This window comes from Triturus cristatus, chromosome 1_2 (assembly GCF_964204655.1).
Source record: "Triturus cristatus chromosome 1_2, aTriCri1.1, whole genome shotgun sequence".
Lineage (NCBI taxonomy): Eukaryota > Metazoa > Chordata > Amphibia > Caudata > Salamandridae > Triturus > Triturus cristatus.
This window is the reverse complement of record NC_140580.1, coordinates 441,016,128-441,043,193: the sequence shown is the minus strand read 5'-3', so window position 1 is coordinate 441,043,193 and position 27,066 is coordinate 441,016,128. Positions and strand designations below refer to the sequence as shown.

The 27,066-nt window shown below is 44.5% G+C and overlaps 1 protein-coding gene across 2 annotated transcripts in view; it reads left to right on the top strand.

The window, feature by feature from the left end:
- The window catches only part of PDE6C (phosphodiesterase 6C), a 294,405-nt gene extending 268,202 nt beyond the window's left edge, over positions 1 to 26,203 (top strand). The window contains exons 19-23 of one of the 2 annotated variants that reach the window (XM_085614976.1): positions 11,413 to 11,487; positions 11,987 to 12,070; positions 17,365 to 17,521; positions 24,720 to 24,770; positions 25,508 to 26,203. In XM_085614976.1, the coding sequence (XP_085471102.1) occupies positions 11,413 to 11,487; positions 11,987 to 12,070; positions 17,365 to 17,521; positions 24,720 to 24,739 (336 nt within the window). In that variant the 3' untranslated portion in view covers positions 24,740 to 24,770; positions 25,508 to 26,203. The remainder of the gene's footprint in view (positions 1 to 11,412; positions 11,488 to 11,986; positions 12,071 to 17,364; positions 17,522 to 24,719; positions 24,771 to 25,507) is intronic. The other variant, XM_085614975.1, reaches the window with a different exon arrangement.
- The last annotated feature ends 863 nt before the right edge of the window (positions 26,204 to 27,066 follow it).

Sequence of the window (27,066 nt, the reverse complement as noted above, 5' to 3'; positions counted from 1 at the left end):
TCACCTGATCTTGTCCGAACAATACTTGATAGGGCAGGAAACTGGACCATAGAACAAACAGGGATACATATTCTGCCACTGGGGTACTTTTATAAGCCTCCTGGTCCCCTGAAGCCTTTACAAGAGATGGACAGAGGAGAGGGGTGGAATAAACCCAGATATAATATACCAGTGAATAACCACTATGCTGTTCTCAGTTCCCTGGAGGACAATGACTGACCAGAGCCATGGATTGTTGATCAAATAGATAGAAGGGCTGTCACAAGGGGCATTCAGGATCCTGTACTAACTAGCATTCGATTGGCTGAACAAGAGACTGGAGCCTTGAAGTCACCGCACTTGTCAAATTCAAGGGTATCCCTTGAGAGTCATGTTGAGAATAGCCTCTTGGCTAACCGACAAAGCTTAATTTACTCATCGATTATGGCCGAGGTATTTCCCCCGTTGGCAACCATACGCCCCAAGACCAAGGATTAGCAGAGACTGGGGGAGTAGAAAGTGGTGAAAGGGAGGATCTCCAGGAAGCATCTTTTTTTCTTCAACAATTTAGGGTCATTGCCGCAGACATATAAAGACCAACAGTTAGCGAACCCATTATTGGCATCACTAGAAGTTAACCAGCCCCTAGACAAGAACGGCCCAATGCCCATAATTAAGGAGACTGGAAGCCTTACCAAGCCGTTAAATGACCCACCAATGCTCCAAATATTATCCTGGAACATAGCAGGCCTCCGCTCCAATGTAGATAACCCGGAGTGGGGGACCTTTATTCAAGATTATGACATTTGTATGTTCCAGGAAACTTGGGCCAGGAAGGACATACATAGACTTGGCTATGCAACGTTTAATATACCAGCCACATCTGGGGGAAAGGGTAGACCATCGGGCGGTCTTAGCATCTGGATTGCTACACACTTAGGTTGTACAGTGAAACTGGTAGAGACATCCTCTAGCGACATCCTTTGCGCTATCCTGAGTATTTCGGCTAGGACTAGGATCACACTTATCAATGTTTATTCAAGGCCAGTAGGGTATGGCCAAGAGCCTGCCACCCTTGATTTATTATCGTCATTTCTGCCTAATATCATCGATAACTATTTGGTGATCCTGGCTGGCGACTTAAATTGCCAGTATGAACCATTGAAGGACCTGGATGCAGGTGACCCTATTGAAGAGGACCTGTACTGGGCTATTCCAATGGCCAATGCCCCGCCTACTCTGACTTGGACACCACTGGTTATACAGATGAACACCCTTGCTTTGAATCAGTCCCTTAGGGCATGTAATGGGCGCTTTAAATCTGATTCGCCAGCTAACACTACCTTCAATAGACCGGGCTGTTATTCCATTATAGACTATATTCTGGTGAACACTAAATCATGGCACTGGATAATTGACTTTAAGGATGTGCCCAGACATGACAGCGTACAGATTTCCTTACTCCGCGGCATTGCTGACGGAGCCCATCATCAAGGAGGAGAGGGCTGTGAACAGGATTGACGCATAACGACGGATCCTGGACACTATCTGTCAAGCATACCAGACCTAGGTAGTAAGTGGGATTATGGGCAGTCTTTACACGAAACCCATTCTTTAACACACTTTCCCGGTCCTGACGAAGCGCTTTAGGATCCATTAGGGACCGTTCTATAGCGTGAAACATGTTGACCTTTTCATTAAATCACTTTTGTTAACACACCAATCGGGTCGAGAGAAGTGGGACTTTTATTTGGTCTTGTTTCCCCTCTCTGAACAGCACTACAGTGCATCTCCATCCCCGAGTATTTTTAGGTTGGACCAGGGAACTTATGATTAAAGGATTTTAGTTCCCTGTTTCATTTTTAAAATTCGCACTCACTAGCACATCTCTACCCACATACCCTCACTCACAAATGCGGCAACTCCTTAAAAGAACTCCATCAGAGAGCCCCTAACCAAGGGCCCGTGAGGGACTGCAGCGCCACCCCCACGAGGAGCAACCGTGCCCAATGATGATGCTATACATCCGCGAGGGTGTGTGAGGGCACACAGGAACATCACCAGGAGTACCCTCTCCTCACTCTGCACACTCACCCTACTTTCGGAGACTTTCCCCTTTATTGACAGCTTACCTGCAGCTAGTCACTTTTCTCTCATACTATAGGAACTGTAACCATCCATTGGATAAATGTAAAATAATCAATAACATTATTGGTCTAAAACTGATTGATAAATTGCGTTATATCCCAGAGGACTGGTTTATGCTGGTTAGGACTGCCTAAGTGCCTTCCACACAAGGAGAAGGGCAGCTTCAGCATAGATAATGTTTCAGACCTTTGCTAACATGAATACAGATTAAAGTGTTGCTAAAGCTGAGCTTTGTGTGACACTTTGTAGCACAGCACTTCCCTCCTATAGTTAACCATGTACACAAATGCTGCAGTGCCCACCCGCGTGGCACCTCTTCACAGCTCACACACATTATGCAGGGCTGCACAAGGGGCACATATAAATGAATTGATTCCTTTACAGAGACGGGCCTTTTGAGGAATGCAACCAAGTCTTTCTCGACCTGGCACCCTGGGGTTCAGTGACCGGTGCAGCCGGGCTGCAACTCTGGGCTCCAGAGCCATGGCGCTCGAGCTTCTGTTAGCATCACAGATCACGTGTGTTGGTTTATACCGTTGTGCTGTACTGTAGCAATTAGGTAGGACTTCATACCATGTTATAAAACACAAAAATAAATAATAAAACAATAAATGAGGTGCCAACGCACATTCTCAGATCGGTAGGTCACTAGGGGGGGGGGGGGGGTGGGGGCGTGGTCGTTAGAGTGTTTATTTGTTGCGATCGAACTCCGAAGCATCTCGATGCATGCATGGGTGATCCGTGAGATGGTCTGCTCTTGGGCTGCAAAGCCTTGCAGTGTGGTTCAGGAGGCGGCGTGAGACATAGGCGCACACATTATAATTGTAATGAGTGGTTATAATTCACTTTGCAGGGTCCATGTTATGTTCCGTAGCTTCTATTATGCTTTGAGTTCATTTCCCATGCTGCCTGCAGGCAGCAGCTGGGTCAACTAACCTTTAAAGCTTCATGGTCCTTGGTGAGGACATGTGGAGGAAGAAGGAAAGTGGGAGGAGGCAGTGATGAAAACATATAGGCAGCTGCATAGCACCGACCTATCCAGAAGGACCGCAAGGTGCTGCCTGCGTGTGCACCAAAAAGGCGAGTGATCACACAAGGCCCAGGAATATATATGGCAAAAGGCACCAGGCAGAAATGGTGTCACTGAGTGAAATGATGAGCGAGGAAAGAATTGTAAAAGCAATCTGTGCAGAAACCACACAATCTTTAAAGGCCCAGATTCCACCTACTGCTGCTTTCGAGCAAGGATGTGTGCACCAAGCCCCTCTCATGCTCTCAGAGGTGACCGAGCACCAGTCGTTTGACCCCTAATTCTCTAAATTATCCTGTTAGCGGTGCCACTTGTGCATGTACTTCCCTCTTGCCCTCTATCTATTCATATGCACCATTTTGCACACTTATTTTGGATGACCAGAGCATACATTATAATTTGATATTTATTTACTCTCCTTTCTTTACTAAGTGTCTTTTGGAGAACCCGAGACCTAAGGTCTTTTTATTACTGCTTATTCTGTACAGATGGTGGGGACTATTTAATTTCACCACTACCAACTGAAAACCTGTTATATTTTGGAAGGTTGCAAATTCTTAATGGCGTCAGTAAGCACACAGGGGCAGATTTACAATAACTGGCGCATCCCTGCATATCAGCAGGGATGCGCCAGCTATTCTGCGTCACTGCAGACACCCCTTGCGCCACCATGGATGCGCCGCATTTACAATGCGGCGCACCATGGGGCAAGAATAGACAGATGCGTCACGCATCTGCTGCCATAAAGGTGACACATTGCTGGAGTTGCGTCGCAAGCGCAACGCAGCTCCAGCAAGACTCGGGGTGCCCCTATGCCTAACATGCTGCCTCAATCCTTACGCCTGCTTCAAGCAGGCGCAGGGTTTTGACGCAGCATGGCCATAGAAGTGACTGAGTGAAATCTTGTAGATTTCACTCAGCCACTTTTACGAGGCGTTCCTGCGCCGGAACGCCCACATGTGGCGCAGGGCTTTACAACGTGACGCATCTCCCTAGATGTGTCACGTTGTAAATACCCCGCAGCATGACACTGGCTTTGTGCCGCCGCTGCGTCACAAAAGTGACGCAACGGCGATGCAAATGTGGCGTACAGGGCTTGTAAATCTGCCCCATTGTATTTATAGCCATGTAAAAACTCTCCAGTGATTCATTATTCTTGAGTAACAGAGATTATAAACCTCTGTGAATGTAACAGACTTTTGCAGCCATTTTTGAACCCCTGCAGGAATTTTTCATGATAGAAGGGACGCAGATGTTTCTGCGCCCCCCTTCGGTAATTCTTACTGTTGAGGCACAAGTTTGGTTCCCTCACATTCTCAGAGGGGTGTGCTTTCATTTGCATTGTTGCATGAAAATCAGGGTATACCTCAGCAGCAAAAAAGGCTCTGACTGCGCACCACATAAGAAGTGACACAGAGTTGTGTGCCACTAGTAGCACATGTGGGAGGATGCACAGGGGTTCCAGGGACCCCACAGGCATCTTGCCACAAGAAGGTGAAGTTACACACGTGTTTGGCTTTCGTCTGCACAGCGCTTTCGCTGTGCTTACGAAATCTTTTGCAATTAAAAAATAATAATAAAAGGGGCTCTCATTTCTTGCTTCTCACTGGTCAGCAGCAGCTACTCACGTCATCAGGTTTCACTTCCTCTCTTTCCTCCGCTATTCCCTGGAGCTTGGACCAAGTTCCGTTTCCGGCTGGTGGCCAGAGTCTTCCTACTGGCCACGTGCTTTTGAAACACTTTAAAAACAAAAATGTTATGTTATATTGTTTGTAGAGCGCACAGCTGCCCCAGCAAAGGGGCGTCCCGGCACTAATAGCAGCTAAAAGGAAAACCACTGAAAAAAGCAAAAGAACCTACAGTGAAGGGAAGAGATGTGTCTTAATTGCCTCATGGAATGCCAAAAAATTAGTCAAGCCGCAGATAGACCTTGGGAGAGAGTTCCAGAGTTTGGCTACCAGTGTGCGGAAGGAGCGCCCACCAGCCCGTACTCTCCTTACCCTAGGAACAACTGCCAGATGTTGGCTCATGGAATGAAGTTAGAGGGAGGGAGTGTAAGGTGAGAGCAGAGTGGCCAAAATGTCAGGAGAAGAAGAGTTCAAGATTTTAAAAGCGATGCAAATGGACTTAATCTCCAAGTGTCTGGCCACCGGCAACCAATGTAGTCGGCAGATGGCACTAGAGGTAGAGCAAGTTCTCAGGAGGCCAAGAAGAGTTCTGGCTACCGCATTCTGAACCCTCTGTAGTCTCAAAGTCTCAGACTTATTGATCCCCAGATAGAGTGAGCTGGCGTAATCCAATCTAGACAGAATGGCAGCCTGAATGATAACCTGTTGAGTGGAAGGATCAAAGTAACCTAGCAATGGGTTGAGCCCCCGCAGAATGCCAAACCAGGTCCCTGCCACCTTCTTGGTTTGGACCCGAAAACTTAGGGCTGAGTCCACCCAGACACCCACATTTTTTGCCACCTGTTTGGGGGTGGGAGCACAGCCCAAGGTTGTAGGCCACCAACGCTCACTCCACAGCTCTACATCCCGTCCAACCAGCAGGACATCAGACTTACTCGCGTTGAGCTGCAAACATTTAGCTGACATCCACTCAGCAATAGCTGCAAGATCGCCCCGAAACTTGGAAGCATCCTGGACGGTATTGCCAGAGAGTGCCACTACCAGCTATGTATCGTCAGTATACGATACTATTGTCAGCCCTCTGCTCCTAGCCACAGCTGCTAGAGGTTGAACAGCGCGGGGCTCAGTGCTGAGCCCTGTGGCACCCCTTGTTTGATAGTATGGATCCGAGAGGAAAAAGGGGGAGCCGTCACCTGGAAGGTCCTCTCAGAAAGAAAAGAGGCAAATCAATCCAGGGCGGAGCCCACAATACCCGCCTCCTCCAGCCGTTGCAGCAGAATCTGGTGGGAGACCGTATCAAACGCGGCACAGAGATCCAACAGAATCAGTGCCGAAGTACGTCCCTCTTCCAGTGTGACCCTCAGATGTTCGGTCACTGCTGGGAGGGCAGACTCCGTGCTGTGACCCGGACGAAAGCCATTCTGAGAGGGGTCTAAGATGTTGTTGTCTTCCAAGAAGCCTGTCAGAATGGAGTTAACATGCGTCTCAACAATCTTGGATACCCATGGCAGGAGGGATATGGGGCGGAAATTCTCCAGTTTGGCTGTATCCAGGGAAGGTTTTTTTAACAGGAGTATCACCCTTGCTTGCTTCCAGGTCCTAGGGACAACTGCCATGGACAAGGACATATAAATCACCTGGCCCAATAGAGGGAGGAGCACGAGTGAAGAATTAATAAATTGCACCGGCTTGAGGGGATCAGCAGGAGAGCCTGATTTCACCTTGCTGCATAACAAACGCAGCTCATCCTGGGAGATTGATGGGAGGGCCGCAAGAGTGTGGGTGGTACAGGGACTATGAACAGAGCCAGAAGATGGAGCAGCTAGAGTGAAGGAGTTATAAATGTCCTCCACCTTCTTCACAAAGAAGGTGGCAAGGGCCTCACATTGCTCATCTGATGTCATATGAGGCGCTGGGGGTAGCCCAGCCCGTTTAAGATCTTTAAGTATGCCAAAGATACTTTTAGCGGGGTTCTTGCTGCCCCTGATCTCAGCTGCAAAATGAGCTCCCTGCTCTGACTGGATGGCCCTGTGGTAGTTCTTAATAGTTTCCTGATAGCACCCCTTCGAGATTGAATCATAATCGCGTCTCCACACCCGCTCCAACCTTTTGCAAACTTTACGCATACTGGCAAGCTTGTCACTGTACCACGGACTAGACTTGGTATTGCAACACTTGGACCACTTAGCAGGGATAAGTACGTCCAATGGCCGGAGGATCAAGTCTGACAGTGCCTTATCAGCAGAGTCCAGGTCATTTGGTATGTTAAGGGTGTTGGTAGAAAGGAGGGAATGAAATTGTTCGGTCTTTAATTTATGCCACGGGCGCCTGAAAGAGGAGTACTGAGCCGCCCTCCGAACGGGCTCTACCCCTGTCAGAATCATAGCTATTAGGTAGTGGTCAGACCAGCACACTGGGACAGGGGAGTTGACTGTAAGGGAGCGAAGATTCGAAAAACTGGGTCCAACAAATGGCCAGCACAGTGAGTGGGGCCTTGAACCAGTTGAATCATCTGACATGCCTCAAAGTCAGCTAAGAAGCTACCTATTTCCGGGTCCAGAGGACTGTCTAAATGCAGGTTCAGATCCCCAATGATAGTAAAATTGGCTGCTCTCATAACCAATGAACTGATTGTCTCGATGAGTGCTGTCCTGAACTCTTTAGAAGGTCCTGGGGGCCTGTAGATCAATAACCCCAACAAGGTGAAGCCAGCATTAAAGGAAATCCCAAAACGTGCGCACTCACAACCAACCAGAACCATTTTGGCAAAGGCATAGCAGGATTTATAAACGACTGCAATGCCGCCCCCCCTAGAGTCTCTGTTAAGAATCATGATACGATACTAAAGCCCTGGGGAAGCGCCAGACCGTATCAGCTGACAGCCAGGTCTCCATTAAAGAAAGAACATCAGGAAATTCATCCTGCAGCAGCTCGTGAACATCAAGAAAGTGCTTCGCTAGAGAGCGACAGTTAAACTGAAAATGTTGATACTATGCCCAGGGGAGGAAGGCCTGATAAAAGGCAAGTGAGTGGCCCAAGAATTGAAGCCACAGTATTTACAACAAAAAGGGCCCTCCGGCAGCTTGGCCATAGGATGTCCACAGGGTTTCACTGCCTCCCTAATAGCCAGCAGGTCGCAAGTGGAATAGATGGACTTATCTCTATCCTTCCCCTCACACCATACGAGTACATGTGCTTCTTCGTTTCGCTCCACAGAATTACTGGGGGGTTTTTGACTGGCACTCTCCCTGTCCGCCTCTGTCTCTCTTGTCTCTCTTGTACTGCTTTAATCTTCTCACTTCTCATTGTTTGTGCACCTTATCACCTCCCCCTCCCACTGTTGCTACACACATGCCCCTCGTGTTTTTACAACCCCCTCCCGCTGTTCGGTCTTTTTTTTTTTTGCAATTTTAGATTGCGCAAACTCTACCTGAGGTCTCGGAGCGCTTTCCATGAGCACCAGTTGCATTACAGATGGACACATTCATTTTCAGGTACAGAGAGATTAAGTGATTTGCCCAGAATCACAGGATATTGAGCCACCTGCTGAGACTCAAACCCGGTTCCCCAACTTCAAATACACTCACTCTGGCCGTTATGCCACATCCTCTTTTCATCTGTGTTTTCAGCTTCAGAAATAACATTGGTTGGCTGACTTAAAATTCCAGTTGTACTTTTCTGCAAAGCGCCCTGCGCAGACCTTCCCCGTCCATCATATTAATGTAATATGGCTCCAACTGCATCTCTAGACACAGTGGTCGAGGGATTGCAGCATGCATTATCATTTGCATCATTACTATTTTTATTGCATTTTGTGAATGCCACTGCAGAAATGCAGCTCTGCTGTCCCTCGCAGACCTCCATCCATCCATGTATTACCATTTGCAGCCAGTCAGCAGGAATTTCAAATGAAACCTTTCCTCATTAATACACACAAATCCTATTAAATGGCAGTTTTTTCACAGTGATGGATCACTACATCCGTCGTTGCATGAAAATATCCTCGAATCACAAACCGGTCACTTTGCTAACACTGCAACACCTTTGGCCTTAGCCTCATGTTTTCAAGACACCGTAAAGCGCATAAATGACATTTTTGACACATAGCACTCACTACCGCTGTTCATGGAGAAACTAAAATGACTGGTTACTGGCTGCCCTCTCTTTATAGTATATTTTAGTCAACGGTGGCCGGCACAGGTATACAGGTGGGGTGGGGAAGTCAACATATGACGGAATAATTAAATAAATAAATAATACCTATTCCATCGTCTGCCGGCTTCCCCCCTGCCACACCCTGCCACACCCTGCCTCACCTCACCGCGCTTACCTGAGTCGTCCGTCACTGATTTTAGTATATGTATTTTACTGCATATTCACCTATATCCCAAAAATCTACCACACACTCACAAAATGCATTTATGTACCATTGCTAGCTAATGTTTCTGGAATTGTCCTAGAAAGAAAATTAAGAAACTGTGGATTTAAACCATATACCTGAATTTTGACTGCTTATGGTTTACACCAAACCATATTTCATTAAACTCAAGTACCGCTATATGAATTTAACATTATTGTGGTTATTACCTTCTTACTCTATTATTAGTCACTTCGCCCAATATGTCCCAGATAAATATTGATTTGTCTAGTTGCCAATTTCACAAGGCCACTACTGAATGACTTGTCTTTAATGTGCTCTTTTATCGCCTTTGCCAATGACTTCAAACCCAAATGTGGGCCCTACCACTGACTACACTGAGAATATTTAGAAACAAGGGTTTACAGAAGCATTACCCTATTTTTAGTTTTATAGTTTATGGATCCTTTTGCCCAAATCACGACTCCCAATGGGGTTAGCCATTTAAATCCAGCCGTGGCAAAATATATAAGGACTGCTTGGCCATCGAGTTGTGATTGGGCTTGTGGTTTAGGATGAAGCTGCTGAACATCTTTGTGGGCTACTATATGGCACTGCAATCAGGGTGTATATAGTCGGGAGTATAACAATGAACGCCTCAGCCCGATCAAAAGAAGAGGCTTTCTGGCAAAAACCATCAGAGATAAAATACAGGATCAGACCTCATGCGATCGGTTAACTTCCTCAGCTCCTCTTTGGCGGCCGATAGGGTCTGCTAAGTAACTGAGTACTTGGCGTCGGCAAGTCTTAACTTGTTAAATTTCTGTGTATGAGTACTTCCTGAAAGAAACTTTGTCTCCACGGAATGTCATTATCTTCGTTATATTGTTGAAATCTTCAGTCTAATCAATTTTGCAGTTATAAAGTCTATTAACCCTTTATTTGCTAACATAGATAAAGCTTAAATGTTATCTTTGATAGAATCATCTGCCCAAGATCGTTTTACATTCAAGACGAATAGATTATTACTTTAGGCGCAATTGTTGAAAAAGAATCTGATTAAAACGTCCCTTATTGTCTGACAGGACTTTGCAGGGCTGCACCTGACCTTTTTAATGAATATTGAGAAAGATGACGGATCAACATACAATAATCGACTATGATAAAAAGAATTGTGGTGAATTGACTGTTACCCAAAACGCTGTGTTTAATTTGGGAAGCTCCATTTGTCCTGGCTTCATGATGATTTTGTCCTATCAGAAGGCAGGAGTAGGTCCACCTTTACATGGCTTCCTCCTAGTAGCCGAGTGAACCGTGATCCGGTGCTGTCTGTAGAAGTTCTTGCCATCTCTAAGATCACGCAATGTATGGGATAGTCCATATTGAGCCAAGATTTCACAGTGACAATACCCCAAGTCGACAAAAAAAGTTAGCATCTTTTTAACTACTTTACACATTGCAGTCCATTGTCTTTCATAAACCTCTTTATTTCTGATTTTTTTTAATTGTGTGACTTTCAAAACTCTGGCAAAGTCTTGTCAGTGTTTTGAGACTTTGCTGCTATATTGTGTGCCTATGTTAAGTATGGCTGTTGACATTAGTTTCAAATTAGTGCCTCTCAAGGTCAAAGCACTTCATTAGAGGTGTATTCCGGTGCTGCCTCTTCCGAGAGGGTCCCTGCATATTTGATACAAGTCATTTCATCCACGGACAGAGTTTTCTTTTTATTTCCTTATTTTTGCTTTTACATAACCTAGGTAACATACAACCTTTCACGACAGATTTGATTGCCCCCCTTGCAGTACTACAGTTGCAGTAATGGAATTTAACAATGTATTATTCACTTCTAAGTACTGCCAACTATAGAGATTGGGGCTGGGGGGGGGGGGGGGCGTAAATAATTCCAGCACTGTATCATCAGCCACTGCTCTGCCAGTTTTTCTTCTTAACAATTTAGGGTATTTATATTACTTGCAAATATATGCCAAACATCTCAAACAAGCACTCATACTGACATTTTTTTACAGCTAAACTAGAGAGAACAATTATCCAAGTAAGGGATTTTTTTGTTTAGAATTTTTGTCGGTTGGGGGCTGGGTTTCTTAGGCGCACAGTGTAAATGTTCACGCAATGGTAGTATACAAGTAGATTCTGTTTAACCTTTTATCAAACTGGTGCTGGCTCAAGATTTAGGCTATAGCATTACAGAAAGACTATATATCACTTTCCCGATTTTTAAGAATTCCAGTAACTTTACGTTTTGTTTGCAGGTTGCCCTCATGGTTGCCAGCGAGTTCTGGGAGCAAGGTGACCTGGAGAGGACAGTGCTGGAACAGCAGCCGATTGTAAGGATGTAATGTGCTCAGCCCAAAATATTCACATCAGATGATGTGTGATATACTGGTTTGAAAAGCAGATTCAGAGTTGATGAATTAAGGGGCAGGGAATTATGTGGCACCAGCTAAGAACATTAACCTTATATTTCACCCATATGCTTCAATTTAAAGTGCATGAGAGAAAGTGTGAGATTTGGAGAGTGTGTGTGAGTTTGCGTAGAGGTACACGCGCACACACACTCACACACACACGCACACACACACACACACACACTTACTTTGCAAAGTAGAGAAGGCCTATTACTTCACTTCAACTCCTGTCCTTTGCATGCAGATCTATACCATTATTAACTTTAACACCAAATTCTTTTGAGCAAATACCTTTCAATTTAGCTCAAACAAGGCTCAGTGTTTTGGGAAAGCTATAAGCTGTAGAGTTTGTGAAGATCATGGTACTCACACTCAAACCATAATTTAGTTGTAATAGTGCATCATATTGTTTTCCTAGCCAATGATGGACAGAAACAAAGCAGACGAGCTTCCCAAGCTTCAAGTTGGCTTCATTGATTTCGTCTGCACATTTGTCTACAAGGTAAGTGAAGGACATTTCTGTTTTTCTGCGGAGAACCTGGCGGATGATGGAACAATGATAGTATATGAGAAGGGTTTAGGGTCTGTGGTTCAGGTGCTGCCAATGGGATTCTTCAAACCAGTGTCTTCTAAAATTAGTGAGGCATGGAGACACTTATTTCAACTCTCTTAATTTGTCAAAATAATAAATAAATAAAAAATAATAATAAATACTAAAATAAGAGCAGAGGCCTAAAGTTTTCAGAATGCTGGTATTGCAGAATATCAAGCTGCTCTTTTTATTCCAAGTCAGGGCTCTTTCTTCCACTACCCTGCACATCTTGTCTCCTCGTCTCACTATTTGCTGGTTCTTGTCCTTCCCCGTTTTCTTCCTTTGTTACTGTTTTCCTATCTTCCTCTTTTGTCTTCATCCTGCCTGTCTCTTTCTTGCTCTGAGTCAGACTGTGTTGGTAAGAAATAAGTTGCGGTCCCTAGCAGAGACCGATGGTGCCAGTCATCCACAGCACCGGCACATATTAAGCACTGCCCTACCTGCTTCACAGAGGCCTCTTCTTTCTACCTTTAAGTTTTTTTTACCATCCCGACTCCTTTCTTCTGCTGTGTTTCCCTGGCCATCACATCCATTTTCCCTCTTCCATCCACTGTTCTCGTTCCCACACATGTCCTGGTCCACGGCCAGCTAAGTCAGTAACATCCCAGCTGCAACATGACACATCATCTCAATGATGGTGTCTGTATTGAGACCCATCACTGAAGTGATCATACACCAATGGCGGCCGTGGAATGTGCCTTGTACACAAGCACTGAGCACGTAGTTATTCTTATGCCAACATAATGGGCCGATTCACGAATATTTTCTGTAAGTGTGACTAACTACTGGCTTGCGAATTTCCAGAAATTAGACTTAATTATGGAAAAAGGGCTGTGCATTGGTACCAATGTCATGCCGTCGCTATGGGAAGGTATTGGGTTTTTGGAAAGGTTAAAAGTAGGACAGTTTCAGGAATATTGGCCATGCAATGTTATGAATGCCCTGTATTTATGTCTATTTTCCAATCCTGTTGCTTGAAAAATGATATAGTTGTCCCTAACGCTCGCTCTTGTAACCCGGTTTAATTTTGTCTAGCATCTGCAAATCTGCTTAACAGATTTGTTGTCTGTGTTTAAATTCCTTGACTATACATTTTTAAATGAAAGCCTGTCCAGTAGAGAATGTGTTCCTAATACTGTGGAGAAGTGTAAAACCAACCATATACTTCACTGACTTTCAAAACCTAGGCGAAATTAGGCCTGGGCTAAAAATCCGTTCCGCTTGCGGAAATTGCGATAATTTGACATTTTCGCGTTCCGCAGAGAGCGCGAAAATGTAAAAATTTCCGCAATCCGCATTTTACCGGACATTTTTTGCTTGCTCGCGCTGTAAAATAATGCATTCTTGCGTGCGATCGCCTTACCTGAATCCCCGCGTTCGCCGACAAGTTTTCCCGATCCGGTCGCGTTCTCCACGAGATGTTGGATTGTTGGTAGCTATTTGCACTGTCTCGCGACAGGTCGCGCCCGCAGTAACATCATTCATCGCGCGATCACGTCTTTCTTCTCGCGATCATGCACCGCGAGACAAGTGAAAACAAGATGGCCGCGCCCGCAAGCAACTGCATGGGTAAGTTGGCGAGCCGCGACCACGCAGAACATACCGCGAACGGGCGGGAAAAAAACTTCTGCATCTTCGTGATATTTCCGCGTGTTTGCGGAGATTTTTAACATTTTCGCGATAATTTGTGAAAGTGAATTTTGCAAATTCCGCCCAACCCTAGGCGAAATACATCATTTCGAATTTCAGATCTTACAAAAAGGTATGGGATAATTGCCAGAAGAAGGTCTTCATTCATAATAAAATAAGCCATATTGGCAACCTAGAAGGAACGTTGGGAGCTAGCCAGGCAATCAAAATGCTCCCTTTGAGGCCTAAAGCTACTATAACAGACCCATAAGGGGAGTTTTTTTCTGTCCCCCCTTTTGCCCATCTTCCAGGTTGCTGATGTCTCTGTGGGCTCCAGCCCTTCTCCACCCACGCTCTCTCCCCGCCTAAGGGCAGACTCTGGAAACTACATGGCATGCAGCAGGAGAAGACGCCTCGCGCCTGAAGCATAGGTAAACAAGTATATGCAATGCAATAGGTCTCGCATCTAACCGAGTTTGAGCTATTGGCATTGTAAATGACATGGCCTTTTATTTATGTTTTGGTTTTTAAAACATAAATAAAAGGTATTGTCATTTAACAATGCCAATAGCTTAAACTCTCACAAATGCGAGATCTATTGCATTCCAAATGCTTGAAGGCATCGCTGAGTTGCCCGCTTCTGTCTCCCATGGCCGCTGAAGAGCTCCCTGTTTGCTACAAGTTAAATAAACAAGCAGGTGGTCACAACTCGCACGAGAGACCCTTGTGCCCTCCTGCAGTAAGAGAAACTCAAAGAAAATAGTGCTTACAGACTAAAGAATATGTACCGTGTAACAACCGAAGTAAAAAGGCCAGTCCTCATGGCAGGTTACAAATGAAGACAAGGCAGTACTAAGGAGGGGCTAACAAGCCTAATAACAAATCAGATGCCAGCATTTGAGAAGGACAATGCCACAAGCCAATGACAAATATGGGCAGAGAGTTGGCGGGGCTTCAAGTACATACTCCAAGACAGCATGGCTTGCAGAGCAGCGCATGCACTGCCCAGGCTCGACCTAAAAATGTCTCTCTTCTCCCATGGCGCTTCTACTGATTCATCTAAAAGGAGTTGCCATTTGAGACAGGGCTGCTCGGCTTCCTTCTCTTGCATTACTGATGGGCGAACGCACACCAAATCAACCACCAAAAAGCAGAAACAAATTTCAATGTTTCTTTTTTCTTCTTTGTGCAACTTGGCAAATACTCCCCTTCAACAAAGCAAGAGGAGGAGCCCAGACCGTTGTGTCTCAAACGCCAGGTGTTGTTAGGAGAAGCATGAAAAGTAGCGTGGCAGAATGGAGCCATTTGTCCCCTAGCCTTGAAGTGAGGGGTGCTGGTGGTGGGAGAGGAGGCTGATAGACACATTGCTCTTACCTGCATCACCATAATGGTTGTCAATTACCCATCCTTTGTCATGCACCCTCACCTGCTGCTTGGGCCAATAACTGTAGGAAGGGTAATTAACAGTTGTTATGCCCACTGGAGATGACAGTAATGCTTAATTAGACTATTGAAATGCTGAGAGCTCCACTGGAGACAGTGAAGTAAGTGGCTCGGTGTCAATATTGGCTGGGATAGACCATCTGCTCCACCCCACCAATGTTGTCCTTTCTTTCCACCCTTCGTGGGTGGAATGTTCTAATAACATTACAGTCCTGCTGCCGCCGTCATTATAGATCCTTGGCTGTTGCTCGGGTCCCATAGCTCGGTTTGAAGGCCGTTCACAGCTGGAATAGTTCTGGGCTGCAGGCTATAATGTTATGATATGCTCTGAAAGAAAAGTATCTGGTAGCTAACAAATGAATGCAGGCCATGGTACAATTTGCAACTACTTTAATACACGGCTTGATAAAACAGAGGAGAACGTGTGTTAAGTTGCAAACAGTCAAGAATATTCCCAATAATCTTGTGCATCCTATGTAAAAACAGACATTATTGGCAACCAGACTTTACAGAGGCTTTCGTCCACACGTGTATCATCTACAGGAAAACTGATGCATTCGAAAGGAAACAATCAGACTTGCTTCTGATGTAAGTAAAGTCTTGACTACAAATATTCATCACATTGTCTTCAGGGGCTCTATCATGCTCTAATTTTCTTCTATAGTCATTTAGAGGTTTTCACCCTATGGATACCAAGCTAATGTTTGGGAATCAGGTATTTGGGCATTTGATTTTTGCAAACGTACAGCCTTATGTTGATGCCGTTCCAATTTGACTGTTTCATTTTTCCTTTTTCGGCCAGATATTTCTTTATTAATCAATTATTGGATTAGAAACGTCCTCAGTTATTTTACAAGTATTTACAAATTCATTATTTTATCTTCCGATCACCCACTCTGATGAAACAAGGCCTACGGCTGTTAAAACACAGCACTTTGAGAGAGAACTGCCCACATTCCAAGTCAGGGACATCTAGATCTTATCCATACACAAGCAAAACATTCGGTTTCTGGTACATTAAGGAATTTCACATGAAGTCCTCTGCAATGGGAGACTCACATTGTCACTTAACCCAAAATGACTGCGGTCACGCGTGGTAGAAGTCCTCAGCCCTGTAGAAAGTGAGCCGTCTAGTAGTTGGGTGGGCGGAGCTACGGGGCCAAAGGGAAGAGGAGGGGACACAGCAGGAAAGGGGCAGTTAGAGTAGGGACGGGGACCGAGCAAGAAGCACTAAATAAAGCTTGTGATAAAAGTATGTAGTGTCTGTCATTATTGGGTCAAGACACTATAACTGGCGACGAGGGTGGGATGGTGTAGCCCACCACCCACCGAACCTCAGGAAGAAGCGTCCCGTCCCCTGTAGCGTGAAGGAAGAAAACGCTGTCGAGACACACGTGTCTGAAGTAAGCCCACCGCCCAGATCAAGAGGCCAGTGGTAATTGCACCTGCTCCGCGAGTTGCTAGTCGCGTAGAGCCCCGAGGAGAAGTGTCAGCGAACGCTGAGGGCGTTTGAAGCAGAACGCCGGTTCGCGCCAAACTGCGACAAGCCCCACAAGAAAACGATGACATTGTCGGAGAAATGGAAACTGGGAAGTGGCTCTTACCCAATCACGGAGTTATGATCTTGCTGAGCCTGTCGGTCTAAAGGCAAAGTAGAAGAGCCCCAACCAGAAAACAAACAAAAACACACACACACCGAAATAATATTATCTGCTGATCATTCGCAAATAAAATAGGTAAGAATAACCAGCCTTGCAGGGCCACCCCAACCATTCCTAGGAGTAAATGTGGATACATTTACAGAGCGGATAACAGCCATAATGTATCTGGAAGACCCAGAAGCATATGAGTTAGTGAGTGCTCACAGTAATTAGAAAGCCACCTCCGCCACCCAAGAATACCCAGATTCCTATTCCTAATCCTTAACTTGCAAATGGGGCAGTTGCGCCATCTTTGTACAGTTTCCACATGTGACCACTGCAAGAAATGACCTAGCACTCACTCCTATCTATGGCTAATAGGGGCCACAACTGACATTTTGTTCACTTGTGAAGCTAAAAAAAACTAAATAACTGGAATATTGTCATGTTTTTTTCTATTTGATATTCATTTTATAATCTTCTCTTACCCAGGAATTTTCAAGATTTCACAAAGAAATTACACCAATGCTTGATGGTCTTCAAAACAACAGAGTTCAATGGAAAACGCAGGCGGATGAATATGACGAAAAGATGAAGATTATTGAAGAACAAAAGAAAAAAGTCGAGGAAGTAGCTGGAGGCAAAAAAGGTGAGGGGCTCTGTGGGCAATTTGGAAATGTCACTTTTTATTCCCTGCGTAACACAATTTATCATATGTACTGCACTAAAAGTTGTTCTGCATATAGATACAGTAGCTAATAGAGTTGAAAATGCTTGTATATGCTTATGTGAAGTAAGAACAAACATATTTATAATAATAGTAAATGGAAGAGGCACTACCGTGTAAGAAAATCCATAGTTCAACCAATATTAACTGCTGTTAGAAGCCCCGCCAAAATTATCAAAGCCAAAGGCCAGGCCTCATTATGAGAGGAAAGGGCAATTAACAACTGTTAACGCTCAGAAGAATTAGGGCAATATATAGAATTACTAGTGGCTAACTATTATTAACAAAGTTGTTATCCACCAAGGGGTTCTAAGTGACCTGAAATAGCTAAGAATTAAGCCCTTGTTCTCTGTAATATCACCAGAAATCCTGAGGCGACAATTCACCTTTATTGATAGTTAACCATCCACAATTTAATATAGTCCATGTTAGTTAAACCTGAAAATGGTATCTTGTGACATGCGAGGGTGGTACAATGTGGCAGGACACCAGGTACTGGGTTTCTCTGGTTGTACGACGGTACAACGCAGGCAATTACTGTGCATGCCTTTGCCATGCATTCTTTAGTGCGCATGTTTTTACTGCGAATATGCATTTAAAACGCATGCCAATACCACACATTGTTTTTAGATTTAAAAACAATGTATTTGTGGGGGGAGACCCCCCCACAACTTACCTTAAATGTGTGGTATTGGCATGCGTTTTAAATGCATATTCGCGTAAAAATATGCGTGCTAAAAAACGAGTGGTAAAAGCAAAACGAGGTAAAAAACCTCGTTGTAAAGGCGGTTTCCTGGTTTCTCTTATATATTGGGGCGAAGTTGTTGCTGGATTGAGCAGGTATGGCATAAGTGGGAGAACGTGTAGGAGTAGGGTCAGCAAATATATTTTCTGTGTAGATGCATATGACTTCTCTCATCTGCTTCTTCTCTTGGTTTACTGTTATGTTGAGAGGGCAGGAGCTCTGCTTTTAATGGTGCAGCAGGCGCAGTGGCACTGTGGCTCAGCAGATGCTCAATGGGCCTTTGGACACTAAGACTGTATTTCACTGCCTAAATTGGGAGCAGTCTGCCCACTTTTTGCTTGCATTAGGACCTGTGACATCTTTGCTCAGGCTCTGAGACAGCGTAGCCATGGAAACAGGCTCTTCCTGCTTGTTAGAAGATTTCCATTTCAGGAGCCCAGTGTTTGCTTATCTTGAACACCTCCTAGGTGGCAAGATTCATCATGCGTTTCTAAACTCTATGATGACTTTGCATGGATCATTGACAGAATGGGTTGTCAAAGAGCCATATAATTTCCTCCATACAGTTCTGAAGAACAAGATACTTGCCTTCTGTACCATGTTTTCTGATGGATATGATGCACCGTCCTTCTATGAACCTTTTCCTATGCGTCAGACTGATCTGGCAATGTGTCTTTGGTAATAGCCGGTCACTTGTGCCAGTTGGCACTGTTGAGTGAAGTTCATGGCAATGCAGTTCCCTGGTAGTGAATTCGAAGAAACATGCAAGGATCCTCCAACTTTTTCTACCCTCTAATCATCTTCACAAGGGGAGGCAGGAGCGTGAAAAAGGATCTGCGGGAGCTGTAATATCCATCAGAAAAAATATTACCAAAGGTAAGTAACCTGTACTTGCAATGAAAGTTCCCTTCTCCAGATTCTTTCTATGAATCACTCTCAAAGTGTTTCTGAGGAGGAGGGACGAAGGGCACCTTAGAGATTCAAATAAAAAAGCATTGAAACACAGGTCTCCCAAGCTACAACTACGCTTTATCGTGCTCATCTGCACACTAGTGTTTGGTAAAAGAGTGCACAGAGGACCACGCTGCTGCTTGGCAGATGGACAGATTTGGAAAAAGGCAAGAAAATGCAAAGTTACTGATTTTTATCTCATTAAGTGAGTTTGAAACCTTTCGAGATTAACTTTACTTGCTAATTTATACGATTTTTAATGCAAAAATAATTCTACCAGGAAATGGTTTGTCTCCTGACCAATTTATCTGCAAAGGGATATACAACACAACAGATAGTAATTCACTTTGCAACCAGCCAATCCGTAGATGCACTAATCTAGCTAGTGCAGCCTCCCCTCATCCTTGGAGCATTGAGGAGGAGGATCAATGATGGCAAACAATTCACCTGAACCAAGATCATTCAAAAGCAGCTCTCCGAAAGAAGGCTGAACACTTAAAATTACCTTATCCTTAGATAAGATCATGAACAGGGAAGAGTCAACCATGACTTGCAGCTATCCCAGCCTTGTACCTCACATCATGTCCAAGAAAAGCATTTCAGTGGGTAATCAATCAAGTAGTCACATGAAGGGCCCATGAGGAACGTCAGAAACAAACTTAGGCCCAACTGGAACATTTGGAAATGTATCAGGGTAATTGTGTTTTGCAGCCCTTTATGGAATCTGACCACCGATGGAATTCTGAACAAGCCCCCCCCCCCGATCAGGACAGTATATGTGTGCTGAAACAACTATTAGGCAGCTCTGACTGCTCCAATGTTGAGACCTTTCGCTACTCGGGAGGTTGCAAACCTCAAAATGTCCAACACTCCTGACTCAAGGCAGTCCAAAGAGTTGGATCTGCACCATAAAGTAAAAACCACCAATCTGTTAGAGCAGACGGCCCTAGTAAAAGGATGCTTTCAGCCCAAAAGAACATCCATGACTACTGAGGGTAGGTTGTAAGATGACAAACTAGCCTCTCAATCTCCAAATACGAAGGTTCGGCTTGAATGTGGCCATTTGAGGCAGCTGCAGACTATGGAGGTTCTTAGCCCAAAAGAAGTAGGTTCAGATACAGCTGTCATCTCGCCCAGTCGAGGGAGGCCATGATCACATGAGTCCCATATTTCTCATTAGGGTGGGTAAGTATAATCAAGTCTGAATGTTGACTGTGGAGCCAACCACTCATCCACTGAAAGAGGTCCCAAGTGTACTATAATGAAGTAGTTTCTACATTTCTTATTGCACAGCATTGCAAACATCTGTTATCAGCAGCGCACAAGTCAGCAAGAGACAACCTACCTCCAGATAAAAGGCCTCTTTTGTGCTGTACTGATGATAGAAAGCTCATATTCTGACTTCCTGTTAGATGAGCTTCTGACAGAACAGTTCCTCTCTGTATGACCCAACACCAAAAGGCCATAGTTTTCTCCCACAAAGCTTTGAAGACTACTCTACCCTACTTTTTCACATGGAACATCACAGTTGTGTTGCCTGCGAGCACTTGCACCTGTTCGCCTTGCAACTGAAGACAAAATTATTGTAGCTCTAGATGAATAGCTCTTAAATTCAGACAGTTGGTGTGCAATGATCTTTCTTCTGGGGCAACACAGCATTTCTGCCCATATCCCAAAGTGAGCTATCCCGAAGTTGAGTGATTGATCCATGGCCACTGCCACCTCTGGCTATGTCCTGTCAAATGGCTCTCCTTTTAAAAGATTTGGAGGAGATTCTCACTGATGCAGATGTGGGGCCAGAGTTAGGGGATCAAAATATTGTCCTTTGGTGCCCATACAACTGGTTCCTTTTTCCTAGAACCCAATGTAGCTCTCATCTGGCTCTCCTCAGGAGAACATCAATGCACAAGCTGGATGTCCAAAACTAAACCATGAAGAGGAACATTTGTGAAGAACTCAGGAAGGATTTCAGCTGATTAAAGAAAAACCTAGAGATTTGCAAAAGAATGATTATAGTATTAAGGGTCTACCGGGCTAGCCCCGTGGAGAAGGTTATTATCAGCCAGTCATCCAAGTACTTGCACTGGAGCATTCGCTTGTAGTGCAAGCGAGGCATCAACTCCCTCACTTTTGTGCATTCTTTAGGTGTCCGGTACAAGCCAAAAGGCAGTCCTGTGGACAGAAAAGGCTAATTCTACACTGCAATTCTCAGAAACTGTCTGTAGTTCTCTGAGAATGGATTATGAAAGTACGTGTTCCTGCAGGGGCAGCAACATTATAAGACAAGCAACTGGAGTGCTTTCAAAACATGAAAGACCATAGTCATTTTGAACTTTTCAGTTTTACATAATTTGTTGAGGAATCGATGGTCGAGTATGGAACACTATTCACCTTTTTTCTTTGGAACCAGAAAATACCTGGAGTAGAAATTGTGCACCCTTCAAGCATGGAATCTCTCTGAATAATACCTTTTTTGAAGAGAGAGGAAATCTCCTTCATCAATATGTTGATGTAGGAGAGAATAGTCAGATCCGTACCCTGACAAGTTGACTGAAATCCAAAAAGGCAAAGTGTTAGGGTTCTTTCGGTGTTCTGGGGTTCAAGATGAGGTAGAGAGTGAACACACTTACTTTTCTCAACTTGACCCCTACCTCCACCGGAGTGAATATATTGCACAGGCTGTGGGTGCAGTCATGGCCTGTGGTACGGGTGAATGAATCTCCCAAATTTTCGGGTTTGCTGGTATAATGTCTTCCATAACAAAGACAGCCAGAAAGACAGTCACAAGGTCGGCCTGAAACATGCCAGCAAGCTGCCAGCCTTCATCTGAGCAAGGCCATCCATAATAGAGCTTGTCCCGCAGCTGGCAAGGGGCATCTCGGAGAAAAACGGTGGAGCCCATTCAAGCATCGTGCTGGATGGCCACTGTTGTATCCCTGGCTAAGGTCAATGCAACCACAGTTTGAAAACATTGCTTTTATGTATCCCTACCCCCATGCATTGGAGAGCAGAAAGCGTCTAGAATTTGCTCTAACACACTGGACAATGTGGGAGAAGTCATTTCCAAGAGCGGTACCATGGGACCAACAAGCCAATATTTATTTATCCTTAGTTGCTCTAAGGGCTGGACTGTCGGAGGCAAGCACTTTTTGTCCAAAAACCATCCAACCATTTGAATTTCATTAGGAAATGTGTTTTGCTTAAATTGAGCAGATGAAACTTGCACCTCAAGCTTCACCAACAACTCTTGAAAAAAAACAGGATTATACATCCTTCAGGTGAGATTTATGTTTCAAATATAATAAAGATGCATGAAGTGCGATTCATAATGCTTCTCATATACCTTTTAAACAACCGCACACATTCCTCCACGACAAAACCACCATGTGTCATGATCTCACTCACCTCACCCTGCTCTTTTCATATAGATCATACTACAACTGGAGACCTCTCCGACCAAACGTACAGGTCTATCTGTCATCATCAGAACAATTACAGAGTGATCCCACAGTAGTGGATGTTGCACACTACACACAGATCAAGTATCAGAACCTAAATACAGACTTATCTGGGGTTCCAATGAGGAGTCATTAAGAGCCCTTGGGAACTCCTGCTGTGCTTCTTTCTCTCCATACAGAAACAAGAGGAAGGTGCTCATAAGGAGAGCAACTCCTGTAAAATACCTAGATTTTAATGGGGTTTTGCCTTCCCCTCAAGAGATGTGGAGGTCAGCTTGTCCTCTCGCTCCCCTGTATCTGCCTGCAAAGTCAGTGACTGCAGGCCACACTTCACAACGTTTTTCTGAGGCTCTACAACAGTCAGCCTACTCCTCAAAACCAAATCATACTCCTGTCTCAGTTGGAAATATTTGGTCAGCCATTTCCCTGGACAACTGAAAGGTGCTGTGATGCCATCCTAAGGGCAGATTGTGTGCTATACCAGTGATAATTAACAATAAAACAGCTGCTTTCAGCATCTGTTACGTGGTTTCATGCATCAGTGGATGCGTAATGCCTTGAAAGCATTCAAGCTCAAAAAGATCTTGAATTTAGGGTTAAAACAAGTAAAACAACTCAGGGGCTCTGAAACATTCAATTGTAGAGCTGCAGAAAGGAAATGAACTGCTCAATTGACACTTTACCTGTTCCTCCAACGTCACTTCCGTTGAAGTCAGCAATTCCACGGATAATGCTAAAGAGTACTGAAGAAGACAATCTTCTCTATTGAGTGTGGCACCCGAGAGAAGGGTAATGCTGCAGCGAATATCCAGTGAAAAGAAACAGCCTGAGAAAATGTGCAGTTAGGTAGAGAATAGAAGTGGCTGGCGCAATCCAAAGCGAAGCACACATATGACCCCTGAGACATCTGTTCTCTTCAGATAAAGACAGCAGCTGCACACTTGTGGCAGAGATGGGCCATTGAAAGTTAGAGGAGCACAGAAACTCATTCCCCATTCCATCCTCTGACAAAATGAGAAATCAGACGATCCACAATTCAGTCACCAAAACAGAATTCCTGCCATTCCTGGTGTGAGGACAAATGTGAAGAGAGGGTGCGAGATAAGCTGCTGGCGGTGAGGCTTTAGTGCTTGGGATGGATGTCGGACCCCTTGAGCAAAACGAGCAATGGCCTCGGAAGGGTGGTGGGGACCTGCGAGCAGTTTTGTGGGAGGGGTGAGGAGGAGGCACAGGGAGATTAAGGGATGGAAAGCAAATGAAGCGGACTGAAGTATCATCGCACAAGTAAACAGAACACTTAAAGTATAAATAACCTGAAGAGTAAGAACACACTTAACAGGGACAGTCCTCATGGGAGGATACAAAATTCCAAAAGGAGGGACTACTAAGTGTATTCACCAATGAAAAGCCAGCATGTCTGAAGGACACCAAGAGGAACCAATGAAAAAGATGGGAGTTTTTTTAAGCCCATATTATTCGCTGTCTTGCCGAGACCGAATAAACAGAGGTAGTATCCCTGCTGCTTGTTTTATACATTTGATACCTTCCTTGACTTTCTGTGACTCTGAACTGCCATAAAATATTATGCAACGTTTTAGTGGATTACAAAACAAAATCTTTCTGATTTGTGTACTGCTTGATGAATGACAAATGGAAGTAATTGCAAAATTTGTGTAATGACGTTTTCGGCAGCATTGCCTGTAGAAAGTCTACGTTCAGTAGCTTCAGTGTTTTGATGTTTTGACATGACGGCTGGCCTAGGCATATCAAACCTCTGAGTGCTTGGTCACTTGGACAAAGGAAACATACTTGCTGAACCACTTTAGCGGAAAGTTTATGAAGGGTATTAAAATGAGGCAAAACGACACTTTTCAGAGCCAAGTAGACAAAATATTTAAAGAACAAAAGTGTAAAAGTCCTTAGTCCAGCCTACAAGAGACTGATTCTGTGACATGTTTTGATGCAGGTGGAAAGGGCCGAAAATAACCTAGTAACTTGGTGATCCACAGCTTTCAATGTAAGTTCTACTTCTGATTTTAGTTTTTGAACTTTAGCTGAACTCCCATAGTGAACTTTTTTTCTAAGCTGTAAATATTACGGGTATCAACAGTAGAAAATCCCTGTGGAGAAATTCTTGTGGTATTTTTCATTTAGCATCAGTCTTACTTTCCCCACGCATACCCGTATTTTTCATGGCTAATTTAAATCAAATGTTGCATGCATCCTCATTTTTTTCAACATGTTCAGAAATACTTTCAAGAAGACATATTTTTATACTTTTCAGTAGAACGGCCGAAAGTAAAACACATGTCAATATACGCTGTGAGAAAAAAAACATGAACTAGACCAAGAAACCACGGATATGCGTTCACCCTCCAGTGTTTATTTTGAATCAGGCTGGGCGGGGAACAGCGATGGCTTCTGGAACTTTCCAGTATAAGTGGTTCAGTGTGTGTTTGTATGCCATTTGACAAATACTGGGGCCAGCACCGGTGATATATGAACGCTTTGGGATCTGTGGTATATTATTCAGTTACCCGCGCAGACGGAAAGTGCTGACAAAACTATTTAGGGTTTCAGGGGGTCAAACGCAGCAGGCCTTTTCTAATGCATATACTGTTCGGGCTGGAGGGTTAGCGTTTATAAATCGGCAACAGAAGGTTCATTCATTAAAAGTTAAAAAAACAAATTTAAAAAAACGTACCTCACGTGACTTACGTGCATTAAATATTGCGTTATGTTTTTTTTCCACAGAGGAAGAGGAGCCGGGCAAATCTAAAACCTGTGTAATTTTGTGAAAAACAGCACACCCCCAGTTTAACATCGCCGGTGCAACCGGTGAAAACCTCTGAAAGAATGTTCCCTGCCGATGAAGAAAAACAGCGAAGGCTTCAAGAGGCCCCTGTGGCTTTCAGAAGAGAAAAGCACATGGTTTTGGAACACCGCCAAGTGCTGGCGCGCCCCCTAAGAACACACATGGCGCACCCTACGCCGGTCAAACTGACCACTCCAAAGACTGCAACGCAAACCAAAATTACGGAGCACGTGAAACTTATTTCTTAGCCGAGATTTTCTTTTCATCGAATGTAAATACCACCTATACGTCTAAAACCCAAGTATAGCGCACAGCGTTTTTTTTGTTTTTAACTTTAGGTTCCACATCAGAAAGGATGTCTCCACTGTTCTAGCCTCTTGTCATTCTAACTTTGTAAAACAAATTCACATTTAAATGATTTACAAGCTATTTATGACCAGTTCTGACGCAGTTTACTTTCTCCTCACACGGGTGCTCGCCAATTTCCAGCTGGAATTTAGGAAGACGATTTTTCAATGCATGGGTGTCATCTCGTTAATGTCGCTGACAGAACTGGTCTGATATTAAGAATAAAAACTCGAGTTTTTTTTGCTCAAATGAACATAACTATTCTGATTGTAATAAATAGAATCACATCAAGCGTTTCATTACGTTTGTTAAACTTTGTGGCCTCCGTGTATGTGATTGTTATTGGTGGTTTTTGGACCAGCCTTAAAGGTTGCACACCAACACTGGAAAGGTCAAAGGAGGGTCACAGAAAGACCTGCCCAGGTGCATTGGGAGGAAAGAGCTGTAAATCTAGCAAAGTCAGATGAGCCGCACCACATTAGCATATTTTGTTGTAAAAACAACATCCAACCAATCCAAAAACACAGACGAGCAGAGAAGCTTCTGTAGGAGATTGTAGCAGGGCTGGGCTCAGTCCATCCTTGATTGGCTCGAGGAGTGAACGCTACATGATGCGGAAAAGGAAACTATTCGAATGGACGCCATATTGCCTTCAGTCACTGAGTTACAAATAGAGGCAGATCACTAGGATGGAAATAATTCATGCTCCTCAGATTTTAGAAGTACCTTTTGATATTAGTATTTGCAGCAAACCCATATTTCAAAGGAGATCCTTGATGCATTAACAGATGAACAATTACAACTAAAGGGGACCAAGTGCGCATGGAGGTCCGGCATACGTGCTCCACGAACAAGCTAGTAGGCAGGTGGGTATGCAGTTCCTATAGAGGTGAGAGAAGGGAGGAGATTGTGTGGTCTTCTAACAGGCCAGGTATATTGGAACCAGGAGGGTGGCGGCCATCATTTCCAAACAATTCAGCACTACCCAATGGTGTCTATCAGTCCCAGGCAACCTCGCTAGTGCTCGACTTCCACCCTGTACATCGGCACACACCGGTCAGTGATTACTGACACGGCAGGTCTTAAGCGGCCGACCGCCCACAGCCCTCACTCCTGCGGTGCTGGAGATGGAGGAGGTCGCCGCGCGAAT